The 16,051-nt window shown below is 41.4% G+C and overlaps 1 protein-coding gene and 1 long non-coding RNA gene across 2 annotated transcripts in view; one reads left to right on the top strand and one right to left on the bottom strand.

Annotated features, from left to right (window-relative positions):
* The first annotated feature begins 7,978 nt into the window (after positions 1–7,978).
* Positions 7,979–16,051, top strand: part of BAALC (BAALC binder of MAP3K1 and KLF4) — a 62,834-nt gene continuing 54,761 nt past the window's right edge. Inside the window, exon 1 of the mRNA XM_072151404.1 lies at positions 7,979–8,870. Coding sequence (XP_072007505.1) covers positions 8,678–8,870 — 193 coding nt within the window. The 5' untranslated portion in view covers positions 7,979–8,677. The remainder of the gene's footprint in view (positions 8,871–16,051) is intronic.
* The window catches only part of LOC140132516 (uncharacterized), a 121,009-nt gene continuing 118,816 nt past the window's right edge, over positions 13,859–16,051 (bottom strand). The window contains exon 3 of the long non-coding RNA XR_011855668.1: positions 13,859–14,020. This is a non-coding gene — a long non-coding RNA (uncharacterized lncRNA). The remainder of the gene's footprint in view (positions 14,021–16,051) is intronic.

Below are 16,051 nucleotides of genomic sequence, written 5' to 3'. Positions count from 1 at the left end.
GGTAGGAGTAGAAGTCCACGGAGGTATTCTGTGATTTCATGTGATCAGATACATTCATGGGGTAGATTTTGCAAATGTTATTGGGTAAAGGACCTTAGATGACATCACCTTGATTACATGACACGAATAGCCAAATAGTGAGAATGAGGCGTAGGGCATGACAAGGAGTAAAAGTGAATGAGGATGGGAGGGGACACTGGACTCGGTCAAGCAGGGCCCCCACTAGCTTGACTCGCTGCTGGATCTCGTTGTATGCCACGTAAGATAACAAAGTTTATTTCATGAGGATGTGTGGGAAATAATCTTAAGCTAAAAAAAGGGCGGCATTTATGGCTCTATGGGAACCTGCCACTGTATTTGAGAAAAATGTGGAGACAGGTCCCTTTTAAACCTGTACAGTTTAGTTTTGAAATCCTCACTATGGAGACCTAGCTGCTGTGACTCCCTGCCCCCTAACCTTTCTATAGATTTCTATGCAGGGTTGGCTGCAGGTTTCAGTAGGCCCCTGGGTGACGGAGCCTTAGTGGGCCTCCTTGCAGTAAACTCATATGGCGGCATTAAAATCTCAGAAACTAAAACAGTCTCCTGTTCCCTAAAATATTTCCTAGTTTATCATACCAAAAGCCCCCTCATGGTTATTTTATAGAAAGCCCCCTCACCCCCTATGGATTCATTAGATACAACCCCCTTACATCCATGGATTAGTTTTGTACAGCCTTACATGGCCCCCCCCAGGAGCCCTGGGCCCCGGCACTTGCCCACGTATGCCCAGTGCTGACGCCAACCCTGCTTCTATGTAATCTGGCTCCGAGCCTATGTCTGTTTTGAGAGCAAGATGGAATTCAGTAGTTGGTATTTATACTTTTTTTTAACACAACTTATTAATCCACAGCAACAAGAGGACGCAGAAGTTCAAGTACCTTATTAGGTAAATGTCCTGAATTGCTAAGAGGGTGGCGAAGATTCATCAGAAACGTCTGAGGTAAAACTGTTCTAGCTGCCAACGGCAACCAATCAGAGCTCAGCTTTCATTTTATGAACAGCAGTGGGAAATTGAAAGCTGAGCTCTGATTGGTTACCATGGGCATCTAGAACAGTCGTGCTCTCAGGCACCTCTGATAAATCTCCCCCTATGAGTGTATCTACCAACCGCATGCAGTGACGGTGATCAAGTTGGATACAGAACACTGCAGTAGTGTCACTATACAATCTCCTGGATGAGTTTGGTAGGACCAAAATAAAAACAAGTCATGGTGGCTAAGTGGTTAGCACTTCTGCCTTGCAGCGCTGGAGTCCTGGGTTCGCATCCCACCCAGGTCAATATCTGCAAAGAGTTTGTATGTTCTCTCCGTGTTTGCGTGGCTTTCCTCCGGGTACACTGGTTTCCTCCCACCCTCCAAAACATACTGGTAGGTTGATTAGATTGTGAGCTCCATTGGGGACAGGGACTGATGTGACAAGCTTTGTGCAGTGCTGCATAATCTCTGTGCACTATATAAATAAAGTATTATTATTAAAGTATTATCATAAAGTGGCCCTTTAGCACTTCATGTGAGGCTGAAGAGCCCTTATAGGATCAAAGGGAACGAGGTAGCGATAGTTCATACACATTATAGCGGTAGGTTACATTCTTATAATGCGTGAGTAATATACCGTAGGACTCTTATATAATAAATTGTTTGATACCGCTATAATGTGATCAATAATTCCCATTTCAAACAAATGCAAGTGGAGACCAGTCCTTGTGTTTGCTGATCACACCGCAATGTACATTACTGATTGGGCACTGGGAAATCCCTTAAGGATTAGCAAAGACCAAGCGTACGTTACCATGACAACCCACGTTGGAAAAAAAATCATGAATTACATACGTGTCAATGTATATGTGCAGCGTACATGGTCTACACATCTGTATAATGGGGATATTCCTGATCCTCTATTATATGTAATATACTGGGTAGGATCTAGCAGGTCAATATGGGTCGGGCTGTGTATTGTGTGGATAGAGGGTTCTGTGTCTCCATGGAATAGCTTGTCTATTATTAATCATAATGCTGACCAGGAAAAAAAAAATGAAAGACACACAGAGAAAGAGGAAAAAAGTCTGCAACTTAAAGGGGATGTTCACTCAAGGGAGGAAGCGACGGCGAAACGTACGTCAAAACGGGTGCTATGGTGGTGGTCTGGGGCTTGATTATTGCTTGCAAGGAACTTGGTATTATGTCACACCCACTTGGGTAAAATGAATATTTTTACTTGGTGCACAGTCCTATATTGCATTTAACCTGGATGTATATCATGGATTGACCACCACCATCTTTGTTTGTTTTTGTGGACTTTAACGTGTGTTTTAATGTTTTGTTTGCCTTGTCGTGTATAAATAAAGATTTGCAATATTTATTGGAACGGGTAATATGATTTATGAATTATACCTTTTTGTCCTGTATACTATTGTTGGTTAGTATAGGGATTGTAGATATTGGAAGTGGGTGTTGTTATTGGTATTAATTAATGGTAAGTTCTAGATTGGACCTGGGGGAGGCTGTGGGTGTTGTATATCTGGACTTTTCAAAGGCAGTGCCACATAAAAGGTTGGTACATATAATGAGACTGCTGGGAATTGGGGGAAAATCTGTGTATTTGGGTAAGGAATTGGCTTAGTGATAGAAAGAAAAGGGTCATTAACGGCACATTCTCAAATTGGGTTGATGTCACTAGTTGAGGTCACAGGGGTCAGTATTGGGCCCCCTTCTTTTCAATATTTTTATGAATGACCTTGTAGATGGTTTACACAGTCAAGTTTCAATATTTGAAGATGATACTAAGCTCTGTAAAGTAATTAATACCGAGGCCGATAATATTATATTACAGAGGGATTTGTGGAAGCTGGAGGAATGGGCGGTGAAATGTCCCATGAGGTTTAATGTAGATAAATGTAAAGTTACGCATATGGGCTATGGAGACAAATAGTAAAATTATGTTCTGAAGAGTCCAAAACTGCAGCTAAAAAAGACTGACCAGTACCAGACAGACAGGATGTATCAAGAGAGGAATAGATTCTCACGATAAGGACATAGTTCCTCCACTTACATTTCTCCCCTGCTGGTTTGCCTTGTCCTGATTTTAAAGAACCGGTCCAATTGTCTTTTGGACCAGGACATCTCATATAAGATTTGCCTGCTAATTCCTCTTTGCTTGCTGTAAATCTTATTTGGAGCTCACTGGCATTTATCTTGACTTCAGTATTTTGGATTCCTTGACCGTTGTACTGCATTGTTCACTTGGTTCTGACTAGTGATGACCAGTCATGTGCCACATTTATTTAAATGACCCTGGCGGCTTTGCTGGGAGCATTAAAAGACCGATTGTGGGTGTTATTGGAGGGAAAGGGTGTCTAGCTGTACATGAACACAAGCTTTGAGGCCTGTACCTACAGACCCGAACTTTGCAGTTTAAGTCCACTCAACATTAGTTCTGACCCATATTTGTTGACTGCTCTTCTATATTTGTAGTTTCCAGTCTTTGTCTCTGTATTTTTACTTTAGCATAAAATTAGAATTTACAGATAATAGATGAAATGTTCTGTAATATAGCAGGATATTACAAGTAGTCATGTACATATAGGCAATTACTGATGCGCATTATACATAGGTAATATGGGTCATTGGTTATCTACATGGAGTGATATAATTACGTGTGTATAAACATTATGATGTGTATTTAGTAGGCAGTAAATGATTGAAATAAAAGAAAGTGTACGTGCGGCTCACCCTTTCGTAGGTCTCCGATGAGAATCCAGGCACAATGGGGTATATCTAGCGTGTGAATCCACCACACAAGGAGTGCAAGAGCGATGTCTGCTGGGATCGCAGTTGTAGCATGGATACAAGAAGAAAATTGGATCGCAGCACTTCCATAAAAAACGAAATCTTTATTCCAATAAGATTAAAAACATCATGTGGAAGGTAGAAAAACGCTGACGCGTTTCGGGCAGCTCGTGCCCTTAGTCATGGCATACAAACAATAAATCACTTTACAAATTTAAAGGAGAAAACCACCAATCACAAAACGGGGGTGTGTACGAGTCATGTGATGCATCACGTCAACAAATGGGCGTGTGCAGCAGATGACGCTACGATAAGGAATGAAGATACGATGAATACCGCAATCTACTGATCGTTATCGTACATTGTTCAAATAATAGGAATACAAGAATAACATATGGATATATGAAAATGAGACATTACAGAATCATGTTAATGCCATAGTCAAAAGACTTTAAAAACAAGGTAACACAGAAAATGATAATTATATTCTATTACATAGCGAGGTGAAGAAACCTTAACAAGAAATATGTATCGATAAACAAAAAGTTAACTGTTAACCAGAGATATGAATGACTAAGGTAAGTATCTATTAGTAGAAATACGAGAAGTCCGTTCTGAAGTTCAAGCCGGCTGGAAATCGAGTGCCTAGCCTGAAAATCCAGAGGACCTCTCTTTGAAGCAAGATATTTTTTTTATTACCTCCTCTTTTGGAGAGAAAGATTTTTTCAATACCCACGAAACGAAAAGTAGCCGTTTCGCCAGAGTGTACACTCGCAAAATGTCTGGATGCACCTGACATGTTACAAGACAAATCTTTCGTGCTGTCTCTTAGGTGTTCCGCTATCCTGGTTTTTAATTTACGGGTAGTGGAACCCACATAAAAGACTTTGCATGTAGTACACTCAATAGTATACACAACAAAACTTGTGTCACAATGAATAAATGACTTGATAGGATATTTACATGTGCCATCGGAAGAGAAAAAATGCTTAGAACGTTTGGAATAGGTGCAAACGTTACAACGAGATGTACCGCAACAAAAAAACCCTTAGAGCCACATTTATCACTTTTGTGCGCCTAAGTGTAGTAGTTGCGCCTAAATTCTGGTGCACTGTTTTGCCAGAATTATCACAAGCTACAACCATCTGTGATAAGTATATTTTCTGCCTCTTATTAATCACTTTACTTTAACACAGTTTAGGCGCAATTTTGGCGCAGTTTAGGCGCAATGTTAGATTCGGGCACTTACATGTGATCCTGCTACAAGCTCCTCTCTGCTTCTCCCACAGCCCAGAATGAAGATAACACTCACAGGAGCACCCAGGTGTGTGACACCCAGCACCCAGTGACCTCCTCAGCAGGGGCTTCTCCTGGAGGGGATCCCCCAGTGCTGGTCTCCTGCTGCACCCCTGTAATTCTGCACAATATCCCCCTCAGATACTGTGCAGAATTACATGGGGGACACTTGTTTGTAGTATCTGCAAGCTTCTGCAAACTTCTCTTGCTCTTGCTGTGAGCTCAGGGTTTTGCAGAATGTTTTGTAAATAGAAGGTGATGAACTGTAAATAGAGTCTGCAGCTCCTGTCTGCAGTGTATCTAATGTATCTATTGTATGTTCCAGTGTCTGCAGAGTATCTCATCTAACTATTATATGTTCCAGTGTCTGGCTGAGCTTTGCTGCTGGAAATTAGCTCTTCTGCAAAGGGGCTCAGTGCTTTCTTCTCAGATAACGCCATCTGTTTTTGCGCCCGTTTTTGCGCCTAAATGAACACGTTGCAAGTGATGAATATCATTAGGCACAGCAAAACATCTGGATTGGTAAAATAGATGAGGGAAAGCTGCTTATTTTTGCTGCGCGGCTAGTTTGGCGTTTAATCGCAAAAATGGCGCAAAAACGGTGCGCCTGAATGAAAAGGCGCAAAAACAACAGAAAAAACGAGTGATAAATGTGGCCCCAAGTATCCAACCACGTTCTTGTGTCCGAATTTCCACTAGTAAATAAACTCGGAGAGAGTATAGAGCCTAGAGTCTGGCCCCTCCTGGACACAAAATTACATCCATTCTTAAGGATGGCACTAAGTTTGTCATCCTGATATAATATTGGGAGATTTTTTTTGAGGAAATTGACTATTTGGTCAAAATTGGAACTGTATTGGGTGGAAAAAGTAACTAGAGAATTGTTGGAATTATTGGGTTTGTTCTTGATCATCCTGTCTTTTCTGGTATAAGATAGCATGGTTGAACGATTTTTACATTTCCCTATCTCAAATCCCCTTCTTATCATCCCTTCTTTTGACTATGGCATTAACATGATTCTGTAATGTCTCATTTTCATATATCCATATGTTATTCTTGTATTCCTATTATTTTAACAATGTACGATAACGATCAGTAGATTGCGGTATTCATCGTATCTTCATTCCTTATCGTAGCGTCATCTGCTGCACACGCCCATTTGTTGACATGATGCATCACATGACTCGTACACACCCCCGTTTTGTGATTGGTGGTTTTTTCCTTTAAATTTGTAAAGTGATTTATTGTTTGTATGCCATGACTAAGGGCACGAGCTGCCCGAAACGCGTCGGCGTTTTTCTACCTTCCACATGATGTTTTTAATCTTATTGGAATAAAGATTTCGTTTTTTATGGAAGTGCTGCGATCCAATTTTCTTCTTGTATCCACAGTAAATGATTGACTATATGTGAATTTACCCAGGGTATTAAATGATGTGCTGGTGTTGGATACACAGGAGCCTCCTACTGCAGGAGCGGCTAGATTTTTGGCAACACAGTACAACCTGCTATGACTGTGAGGGTTGGATTTCTTCAGTACAGCTGTATGAATTCAGCTGTGGCTCTTGAAAGGGGAGACTGTGTGACCCAGAGTCACAATGTAAACTCCCTGCTTCCTGGTCCCTCAGCTATGACTCTTACGAGAGGGAGGCCATTTCACCCACACTTAGAGCATCATTACAAGGCAATATAAACTCACTGCTTCCTAGTCCCTCAGCTATGACTCTTAAAAGGGGAGACCATTTCACCCACATTTAGAGCATCAATAGAAGGCAATGTAAACTCACTGCTTCCTGGTCCCTCAGTTATGACTCTTGGAAGGGGAGACCGTGTGACCCAGAGTCAGAGCATCATTACAAGCAGTGTTGGATTGGCCCACCAGAGAACCAGAGGATTCTCCGGTGGGCCCAGACTCTAACCCAATACAGGACCCTAGAGATCTGGCCTAAGACATCCAAATTTGAAGGCTACTAGGGTTTATTTATTAGGGTTGATGAACGGTAGGCCCCAGGATATTTTTATCTGGTGGGCCCCAGGGGACTCCAGTCCGACACTGATTACAACACTGTGTAAACTCACTGCTTCCTGGTCCATCAGCTATGGCTCTTGGAAGGGGATACCGTGTAATCCAGAGTCAGAGCATTATAACAAGACAAAGTAAAGACTCTGCTTCCTGGTCCCTCAAACTAGAAGGATTATTTTAACACCAGACTAACCAGGAAGGGGGAAACAAAGTAGATATATAGAATAATATGATATATACTGTATGAGTGATCACATAGATCAGTGATGGCGAACCTTTTGGAGCCTCAGTGCCCGAACTTCAACCAAAAGCCACATATTTATTGCAAAGTGCCAGCACAGCAATTTAAGCAGTAATTATTTCTCCTTGCTCATTGACAACTTTCAATCCTTCAGCCTCCTAAGGACACCAAGGCAATTGAAAGGAGGAGGGCAAATTCACCTATCATTGTAGGAAGATTCTGCAGGAAGATTCTGTGAGTTCTGTCTGGTGAACTTCATTCTGGGGTGATGACCTGGGTGCCCACAGAAAGGGCTCCGAGTGCCACCTCTGGCACCAGTGCCATAGGTTCGCCACCACTGACATAGATGTTACTGTGGTGTTTGTTTATGTACCCCTTGACCTGTACAGTGCTGCGAAATATGATGTGCTCTCTAAATAAAGCTATATTTTTTATAGTATTATAGCATCATATTATTATTGTTGCACATGAAGGTAAGATGTAATATCCGTAAGCATCTGCTGATGTATGACGCGGGTATATATGTGGATGTTATACATAGGGGATTACGTATTAGTGCATATTTTCAGACCCCTGACTCAATGAGCCAGCACAATAGGGGAGGCAGCAGTGTTGCTTGCTCTCCGCAGGCAGAGAGGTGTTTCCAGCGCACGTGTAGCAGCTGCAATGAGTGTGTAATGACATCACGCAGGGTCGATGCTCTGCTACATTTTCGCTGGCAAAAGCTACGATCCATAAAACTCCACCTTCCTCACGTTATGTCTCTGACACCAGCACAAAGAGCTCCTGCATCCTCATCACATCCACAGGCTGCAGCCAGCACTGGAGGCAGCACATCCTCCTGCATTGCTGGGAGCTCTGGGCCAAAGCTACAGACGTCAGCAAACCTCATTCTTCTCTATCAGGGGGGATCTTCTTGATTGAGACCACTGAGGATGAAACAGAGCTGGCATTGATCCTACTAGAGTCTAGAGAAGAAGAAGAACCATAACCCAGGAGGAGAAGGATACAAGAGAGTCTATTCAAAGGCAGACACAAAAAGCAACACAATGCACCGTAGGAAGCAATGAGGATACTTTGTAGCATCACAAGCCTCTGTTGCACTTCTACATTGTCTTATTATCTCCTGCAAGCAGATATCTGGACATGTGCCTCCTAGGAGCTCCTTCTGCCTCCAGGCGATGGACAAAGATCTGATGAGTCCTGCTCTGCACTAGGGTCTACCGCTTCTGCAGGGATACACATCTGCATCTTATTTCTTCCAGATACTTCATTCGGACCATTCAGGATTATGGGCTGTGGAGGAAGTAGAGCGGATGCCATTGAGCCTCGCTATTATGAGAGCTGGACAAGGGAGACTGAATCTACCTGGTTGACCAGCACTGATACTGAGATCCCGCCAGCAGGACTTGGACATACATGTCAGGATGACCATAGCTCCACAGACTCTGGTGTGAGGGACAAGAGAGGATCACTTCATCCTGGTGAGACAAGTCATACATCATCATCATCAACATCATCATCATCATCTCCATCAACCAGATACTGATGTTCCTCGACTATTTTTACATGTCATTCCAGTTTATTCCCATCCATGAAAACTTCTCCCGGCACAGGACATGTATGTCCTCAAGTCCTGCTTTTGTCTGCCAGTTACAATAGGTGTCTTATAAGGTGTCATGTATGTGGTCAAAAATTGTTCTTAAAAATTCTATATTGTAAATTATGCACAGTTTTATCTACCTAGAATATACATTGTATATATTTTATGCAATGCTGGAGTACCCATGATTATTTCACAATTTTGTAACATTTTTACTATACTTGACACGTTGGAGTTTTGGAGTCTTACTGTTACTTGTCAGTAGGTTTATAGTATTGTCACCCATTAGTCAATTAGGGACAATGATCCTGTGTTGTGTAGTGGTTGCCCCATCCCTATTAAATGGCATTTTGATACATATTTTTTACCCACATTTATTGTTACGACTACATCATTCAAATGAGATTTGTAAAAATTTGGCCAAAGAGTGTTTAAGGCAAATCAACTGTATAGCAACAGGGAAACTACTTTGTGATGACCACCCAAAACTATGCTAGAAACTAGGGTGGTCTTTTCAAAGAAGATGGCCAGTATGTATAATATGTAGTTGGATTAGAAATCAGATCTGAGCTGGATAAAGGGTGGTCTTTTTTTAAGAGGTTTCACTGGATTTAAGATATTTGTAGACTCCTCTAGTGCAGAGTTACTGTATACCTTAGATGTATAGTCTGCACTTTGTCAAATAAGAATGGGTTAATGAGAAATGTGACATCTGAACTTCCTGTGTATTTTTTTATATAAAAGTAATATCGTAAAGATTAGTGGTGGTCTAGATCCATATATACACTTGTCCCACTCCTATGTGATCTATCCATCAATCTATCTATCTATCTATCTATCTATCTATCTATCTATCTATCTATTATCCATCCATCTATCTATCTATCTATCTATCTATCTATCTATCTATCTATCTCATATCTATCTATCATCTATCCATCTCATATCTATCTATCTCATATCTATCTATCTATCTATCTATCTATCTCATATCTATCTCATATCTATCTATCTATCTATCTATCTATCTATCTATCTATCTCCTATCTATCTATCTATCTATCTATCTATCTATCTATCTACCCTGTTTCCCCGAAAATAAGACAGTATCTTATATTGAATTTTGCTCCTAAAGAGGCACTAGGTCTTATTTTCAGGGGATGTCTTATTTTTCCATGAACAAGAATTTACATTTATCGTTGAACAAAAAAAATCAATTTCTCTAACCTCCTAACTCTCCAAACTCTGAATTTCATGCTGTATTTCTTGTGACTCCATTTCTATTAGAATCATTGGCCCCAATCTCTCATGTTTAGTAAAAATAATTTCCGTAAATGACCCTTCTTATCCTTCATATCCCCATGTCACAACCTTCTGCAACATCTAAAAGATTTCCTAATACTAATGTATGACGTGGGGGGAGCTGCTGCAATGGCTGCCGCTAGGTCTTATTTTCAGGGGAGGCCTTATATTTCTAAGCCTGAACAAACTTGTACTAGGTCTTACTTTCGGGGGATGTCTTATTTTAGGGGAAACATGGTATCTATCTATCTATCTATCTATCTATCTATCTATCTATCTATCTCTAATCTATTATCTATCTATCTATCTATCTATCTATCTATCTATCTATCTATCTATCAATCATCTATCTCATATCTATCTATCTATCTATCTATCTCATATCTATCTATCTATCTATCTATCTATCTATCTATCTATCTATCTATCTATCTATCTCATATCTATATATATCTAATCTATTAAATATCTGTCTTAATCAATATCTACCCATTTATCTATTTATCCATAACTATCTATTATCTATCAAGATGAAAATGAAGTCCAGAGCAGCACAACAAAAGTGCTGGGGCAAGGTTCAATAATATAATCCAAGGAAGAGGCAACACTCCCAATTGTAGTCAAAAGCAGTGTCTTCCATCATGCAACGTTTCGGTGACACAGCACCTTTTTCAAGCATTGATGGAACAATGACAACCTACTTTTAACTACAATTGGGAGTCCAGCATCTTCCTTAGATTATCTATCTATCATCTATGCAAAACATAAAAGATGAACAGCAGTACAATCCTGAGAAGCAAACATTTTCCTTTTCCTACTCCTGTTGGGGACTGGAATGTTATTGCTCAATTATTTGCATCTTTTTAGGAACAAAATAATGTTCAATCATGTGCAAACATCTGAGAAATACAGGCACAACCCCAGTTTCCTTCAGTGCACTTTAGTGCACTGCTTAAAAAAATCACCTGAATGCCACAATTTACCTATTAAAGGAAATGGGGGTCATTTACTAAGGGCCCGATTCGCGTTTTCCCGGCGTGTTACCCGAATATTTCCGATTTGCGCCGATTTCCCCTGAATTGCCCCGGGATTTTGGTGCACGCGATCGGATTGTGGCGCATCGGCGCTGGCATGCTTGCTACGGAAATCGGGGGGCGTGGCCGAATGAAAACCCAACGGATTCGGAAAAACCGCCGCATTTAAAACAAAAAATGTGTTGCGAAAATTACACTTACCTTCACTAGGTATTGGCCGGTGAATTTCAGGGCATTCCAGCGCGCCTCCAGGGAACTTCAGCGCAGCAGCGCCACCTGGTGGACGGAGGAGGAACTACCTTAGTGAATCCCGGCCGGACCCGAATCCACCGCAGAGAACGCGCCGCTGGATCGCGAACGGACCGGGTAAGTAAATCTGCCCCAATGTATCACTAGCTGGTAGACATATTAAACTATACATACTAACCTACGCTACTCTTGATGTCGATCCTGCCAGTGGCTTTCTTTATGTTTGACACACCAGGATAACCTAGAAAAGAAACTTATAATCCGCAGTTCGGAGTGCAGAGGCGAGATGTCCAGCACTCCAGGCTGCTAATTTTGCACGTCCCCACACCACCCTCTCCCATGCTGGAAGAAGAAGGAGGTCACATAATGTGAGAGGTATGAATTTACAGATGCCTCCCTCTCCCATGTTGGAGTGGGAGGTGATGTCAAGAGGAGGTGTGCAAATTTAGCAGGCCGGAGCATCGGGCGTCTCGTCCCTGCGCTCCATGCTGCTAATTATAAGTTTCTTTTCTAGGTGAGCTGGGATCAACAACAAGAGGAGAGAAGGTAAGTATTTGTAATTTAATATGTCTACTAGCTAGCACTAGATTTCCTTTAAGTCACTAAAATCCAAACAAAAAACCTGCATCAGGCTAAGAAATTCCCTCTCTGATTGTTTTATAGTAGAAAGTTGCATCAAATGACAAACTCAAACCTGCTACATCATTGGGCCAGTTCACATCTGTTATGCCACCAGTTTTTTGCATTGGTTATTGTAGGTTAACATAAAACCAGAAGTGGTCCTACATACAGAACAGGTGCCTATTGTTTCATTATTAGAGATGAGCGAGTATACTTGTCCGAGCTTGATGCTCGTTCGAGTATTAGAGTACTTCAAACAGCTCGTTGCTTGGACGAGGATTTCGCCGACTTGAGATCGAGCATTTAGTTAACGAAACACAGTGAAGAACAGTGAAGAATACAATTAAAACATCTGCAATGTGTTCTTCACACATATAGTTCTTTATATACTATTGTGAAGAACACCGTTCGGCACGCGTGTCTTCCGATAAGTTAGCAGATGTACGGAACATCTGCAATGTGTTCTTCACTGTGTTCTTTCAATGTGTTCTTTCAGTGAAAAATGCTCAAGTCTCCCATTGACTTCAATGGGGTTCGTTATTCGATACGAGCACTCGAGCATCGGGAAAAGTTCGACCCGAGTAACGAGCACCCGAGCATTTTAGTGCTCGCTCATCTCTATTCATTATCATTTATCCCTATGTAGTCACCACCTCCAGTTTTGGCTCATGGTAACTGATGCAAAGACTGAGGTGTACACTGGCCTTTTGGAAAAATTTGACTTCTTTGACAAGGAGACTTGGCTTAGTCGTTGGTCAGGCTAGCCAGAAATAAGACAAGCCAAGTAATAGGTCCTGTAGACTGGTCTGGTGAGGGGTGTTCCTGCCCTCCAGTTCCAGTTCTGCACCATTCCTGATATTATAAATTTGCCTCTGAGACTGATAAATCTTCTGATTTTTGTGCTTATTATTGTTGTTGTGTGATAAGGGGGAATTGTTCTAATAGAAACACAGATTCTATTTGCTTGCTTATGGATTTGCTAACTTTTGCTAATGGATTTAGTTAACTCAATTGTAGTGAGCCATGCGCCTAATTTTTAAGAGGTCTGAACCTCATGACATCCGCATGACCTCATGAACCGCATGACATCAAATTGTCCAGTTCATTACAGCAGCGCAGAGTCTTTCAGCGCATATACTATAAATCAATAACAGTAAATCAGATCTTCCTGGGATGTTTCTTTAAAGACTAAAGATACAATCTGGCTATAAAATTACAATTTCTAAAATCTGTGTTTAAACCAGAATGCGCAGGTATAGTCCGAAAAACTAGGTCTCTTATATCTTAAACTTTCATGCTAAAGATATCCCTAAAATTGGGCTGCAGAGCTCTCAGCAGTGCTGAGCTGTATCAGCTGTTGGGAACGGAAAAGATCTGAAAATTAACTTATTTCCCCCACTTTATACTGCAGTTCTGCTGGTTTAGATTGGCTGCTTATATACATGCTGAAGCCTTTGTCTGGTATATTCTTTTATGTGGAAGGATGGAATTATTATAAAGGAGGAGAGTTGTCGGGTCATTAATGAAGTGGTCTAGGGTTATCCTTAAAGGGGCTTTCCAGGAATTTGGAGATAGGGCCTTGTTGGGGCAAAAAAAACCCCACCAGCTCCCCTGATCCCCTCTCCAGCTCTTGTTTCCTGTGTTGCTCCGTTACTTACAATTTTCCCCCAGCCAGAAATTCCGGGGGCTCATGGGATCCATTTCATTAAACGTTCTCAACAAGTGAAGTTCCCTGGAAACGGAAGAGACATCACGTGATCCAAGGAGGCCAATTGAGCAGGTCTGGTGATTCTTCTTCCCACAAAATTTCCGACTGGACACAGACCTGAAAAACGGAAGTACCGGAATGATGCAGTTCTGGCCTCCTATGGGTTATCCGTATTCTTTAACAGGAGGCATGGCTCTAATGATACTTAATCAATCTAAAGGAAATCTACCATCATAAACCACCATTATAAACCAGGGACATTACTCATAGATCCAGGCACCGGGACTGTGGGAGTCTCCGTATATATGTTATCCATGTCCTCCTTCCTTCTAAAATCAACTTTTAAATGTATACCAATGAGCGTGAAAGGCTGTGTTTTAGTGTTAACAGAGTTCCTCCGAACTGCGGCTTCACAGTCTGTTACACTATGCAAAAGCAGATATTACAGCAGGCAGGGAGAGGGGCAAGTGCTGAAGCAGCAGGGAGGGGGTTAAGTGTAACATCCTGTGAAGCTACAGCACAAAGGGGCCCAGTAGCATAATTTTAAAAGTTGAAAAGCTTGTGGGGGGTTGTTACCAGAGCCCCCCTGTGCTGTAGCTTCACTGGCTGTTACAATGTCTTCCCCTCCCCCTACTCTCTCAGCACTTCCCCTTTCCTCTGCTTGATGTAATCTCACACAGGGAAATGGGTGGGCGGGGTCAGCGTATTCATGCACATTCATTTGTATAATTGTAAAAGCTTAATTTAGAAGGAAGGAATCTGTGTGCGTTATATAAATTTAAAAGGAAGGAAGGAAGGACGAAAAAAGGAAGGAGGCCATGGATAACAAGAAGATGACCACAGTCACGGTGCCTGGATCTATAAGTGTCCCCTGGTTTATCATGATGGATATTAGGGGTAGATTTCTTTTTAATGTCCCATAATGTCAGTGCGTTTCATGGGTGCCCATTGATTTCTGCATGAAGTCTACCCCAGATGGAGCATTGTGCATTGCTGTTGGGCTGCGGTTCTTCTATTATCCTGTTAGTGTAGCTGCGGCTCTCCGTGTGTATCCATTGTGCTGTGATGTGTGCTGTATGGGCAGGATAAAAGCCTCGCTCGCTCGCTTAGCAGCGTCTTAATAAAATTCTCTCCTCTCAGCCGCCCCGGGCTATGTACAGGAGAAGAAATCTCCACCGCGCTTTATCGCCTGCATTTGCAGCCTGTGTATATGTAAATGGTAAAATAACCTTATTATAAAGTAAATCTGACATCTTATGATTGTGTGCGCTAATATTTTTAGCTAATGTAAATCTTCAGCGTACAGCGGTGGCTATTACACACAGGCGTTTGTTCTTAAGTTGAATTTGTATGTAAGTCGAAAATGTATATTTTATAGTTGTAGCTCCAGACAAACATTTATTTTGCCCCAGTGACTGATTCGGAGTTTCAAACTCGTTTTTTGGATAGTGGATTGAGTGGTAAAAGATATGAAATATTGCAAATTTTTGCTACTTTTTGACTTACGGGCAGGATACTGTTATGTAGAATGAGTCTCATTTTGATGCGCTCTGCCTGTCCCTGCGTATTACGTAATTCCGTAGTAAATATGGAATACTACCTTTTTCTGGAATGTATGTTCGAGAACACGGACCTGTGGGCATTAACCCATTTTACAAGGATTTTCTGATTTAATAAAACACCCATTAGAACAAGGTGATGTTAGCATAATTTTATCAACCAGCATGGCTGCACTTCCAGTTTTTTTTTTCAATGTCCACCATGACAATCCAGAAATATGCTAATTATGTCTCATTCAGACAAAGGTAACATGGCAGAATTTTAGCATCCATATAACTACTGCCAATTAAGGGTTAATTATGAGTACTAACATCAATTAGAGTAGTTCCTAGTGCCTCCCCCAAATTACTTTTGCCGTACTCCGGGTCCTCCGGTTTCCTCCCACACTCCAAAACATATTGGTAGGTTGATTAGATTGTGAGCCCCATTGGGGACAGGGACCTACCGTATTTGGTAAGCTCTGTGCAGCGCTGGGGAATATGTGTGCGCTATATAAATAAAGAATTATTCTTAATTATTATTATTATTATATTCAGTGCTTCACACACTTTAATTAAGATATATACAGGGCCCTGAAATTATATCATA

The sequence above is a fragment of the Engystomops pustulosus genome, chromosome 5, assembly GCF_040894005.1.
Source record: "Engystomops pustulosus chromosome 5, aEngPut4.maternal, whole genome shotgun sequence".
NCBI classification, from domain to species: Eukaryota; Metazoa; Chordata; class Amphibia; order Anura; family Leptodactylidae; genus Engystomops; species Engystomops pustulosus.
Note: the sequence above shows the minus strand (reverse complement) of the source record. Positions and strands in the feature narration are given on the sequence as shown.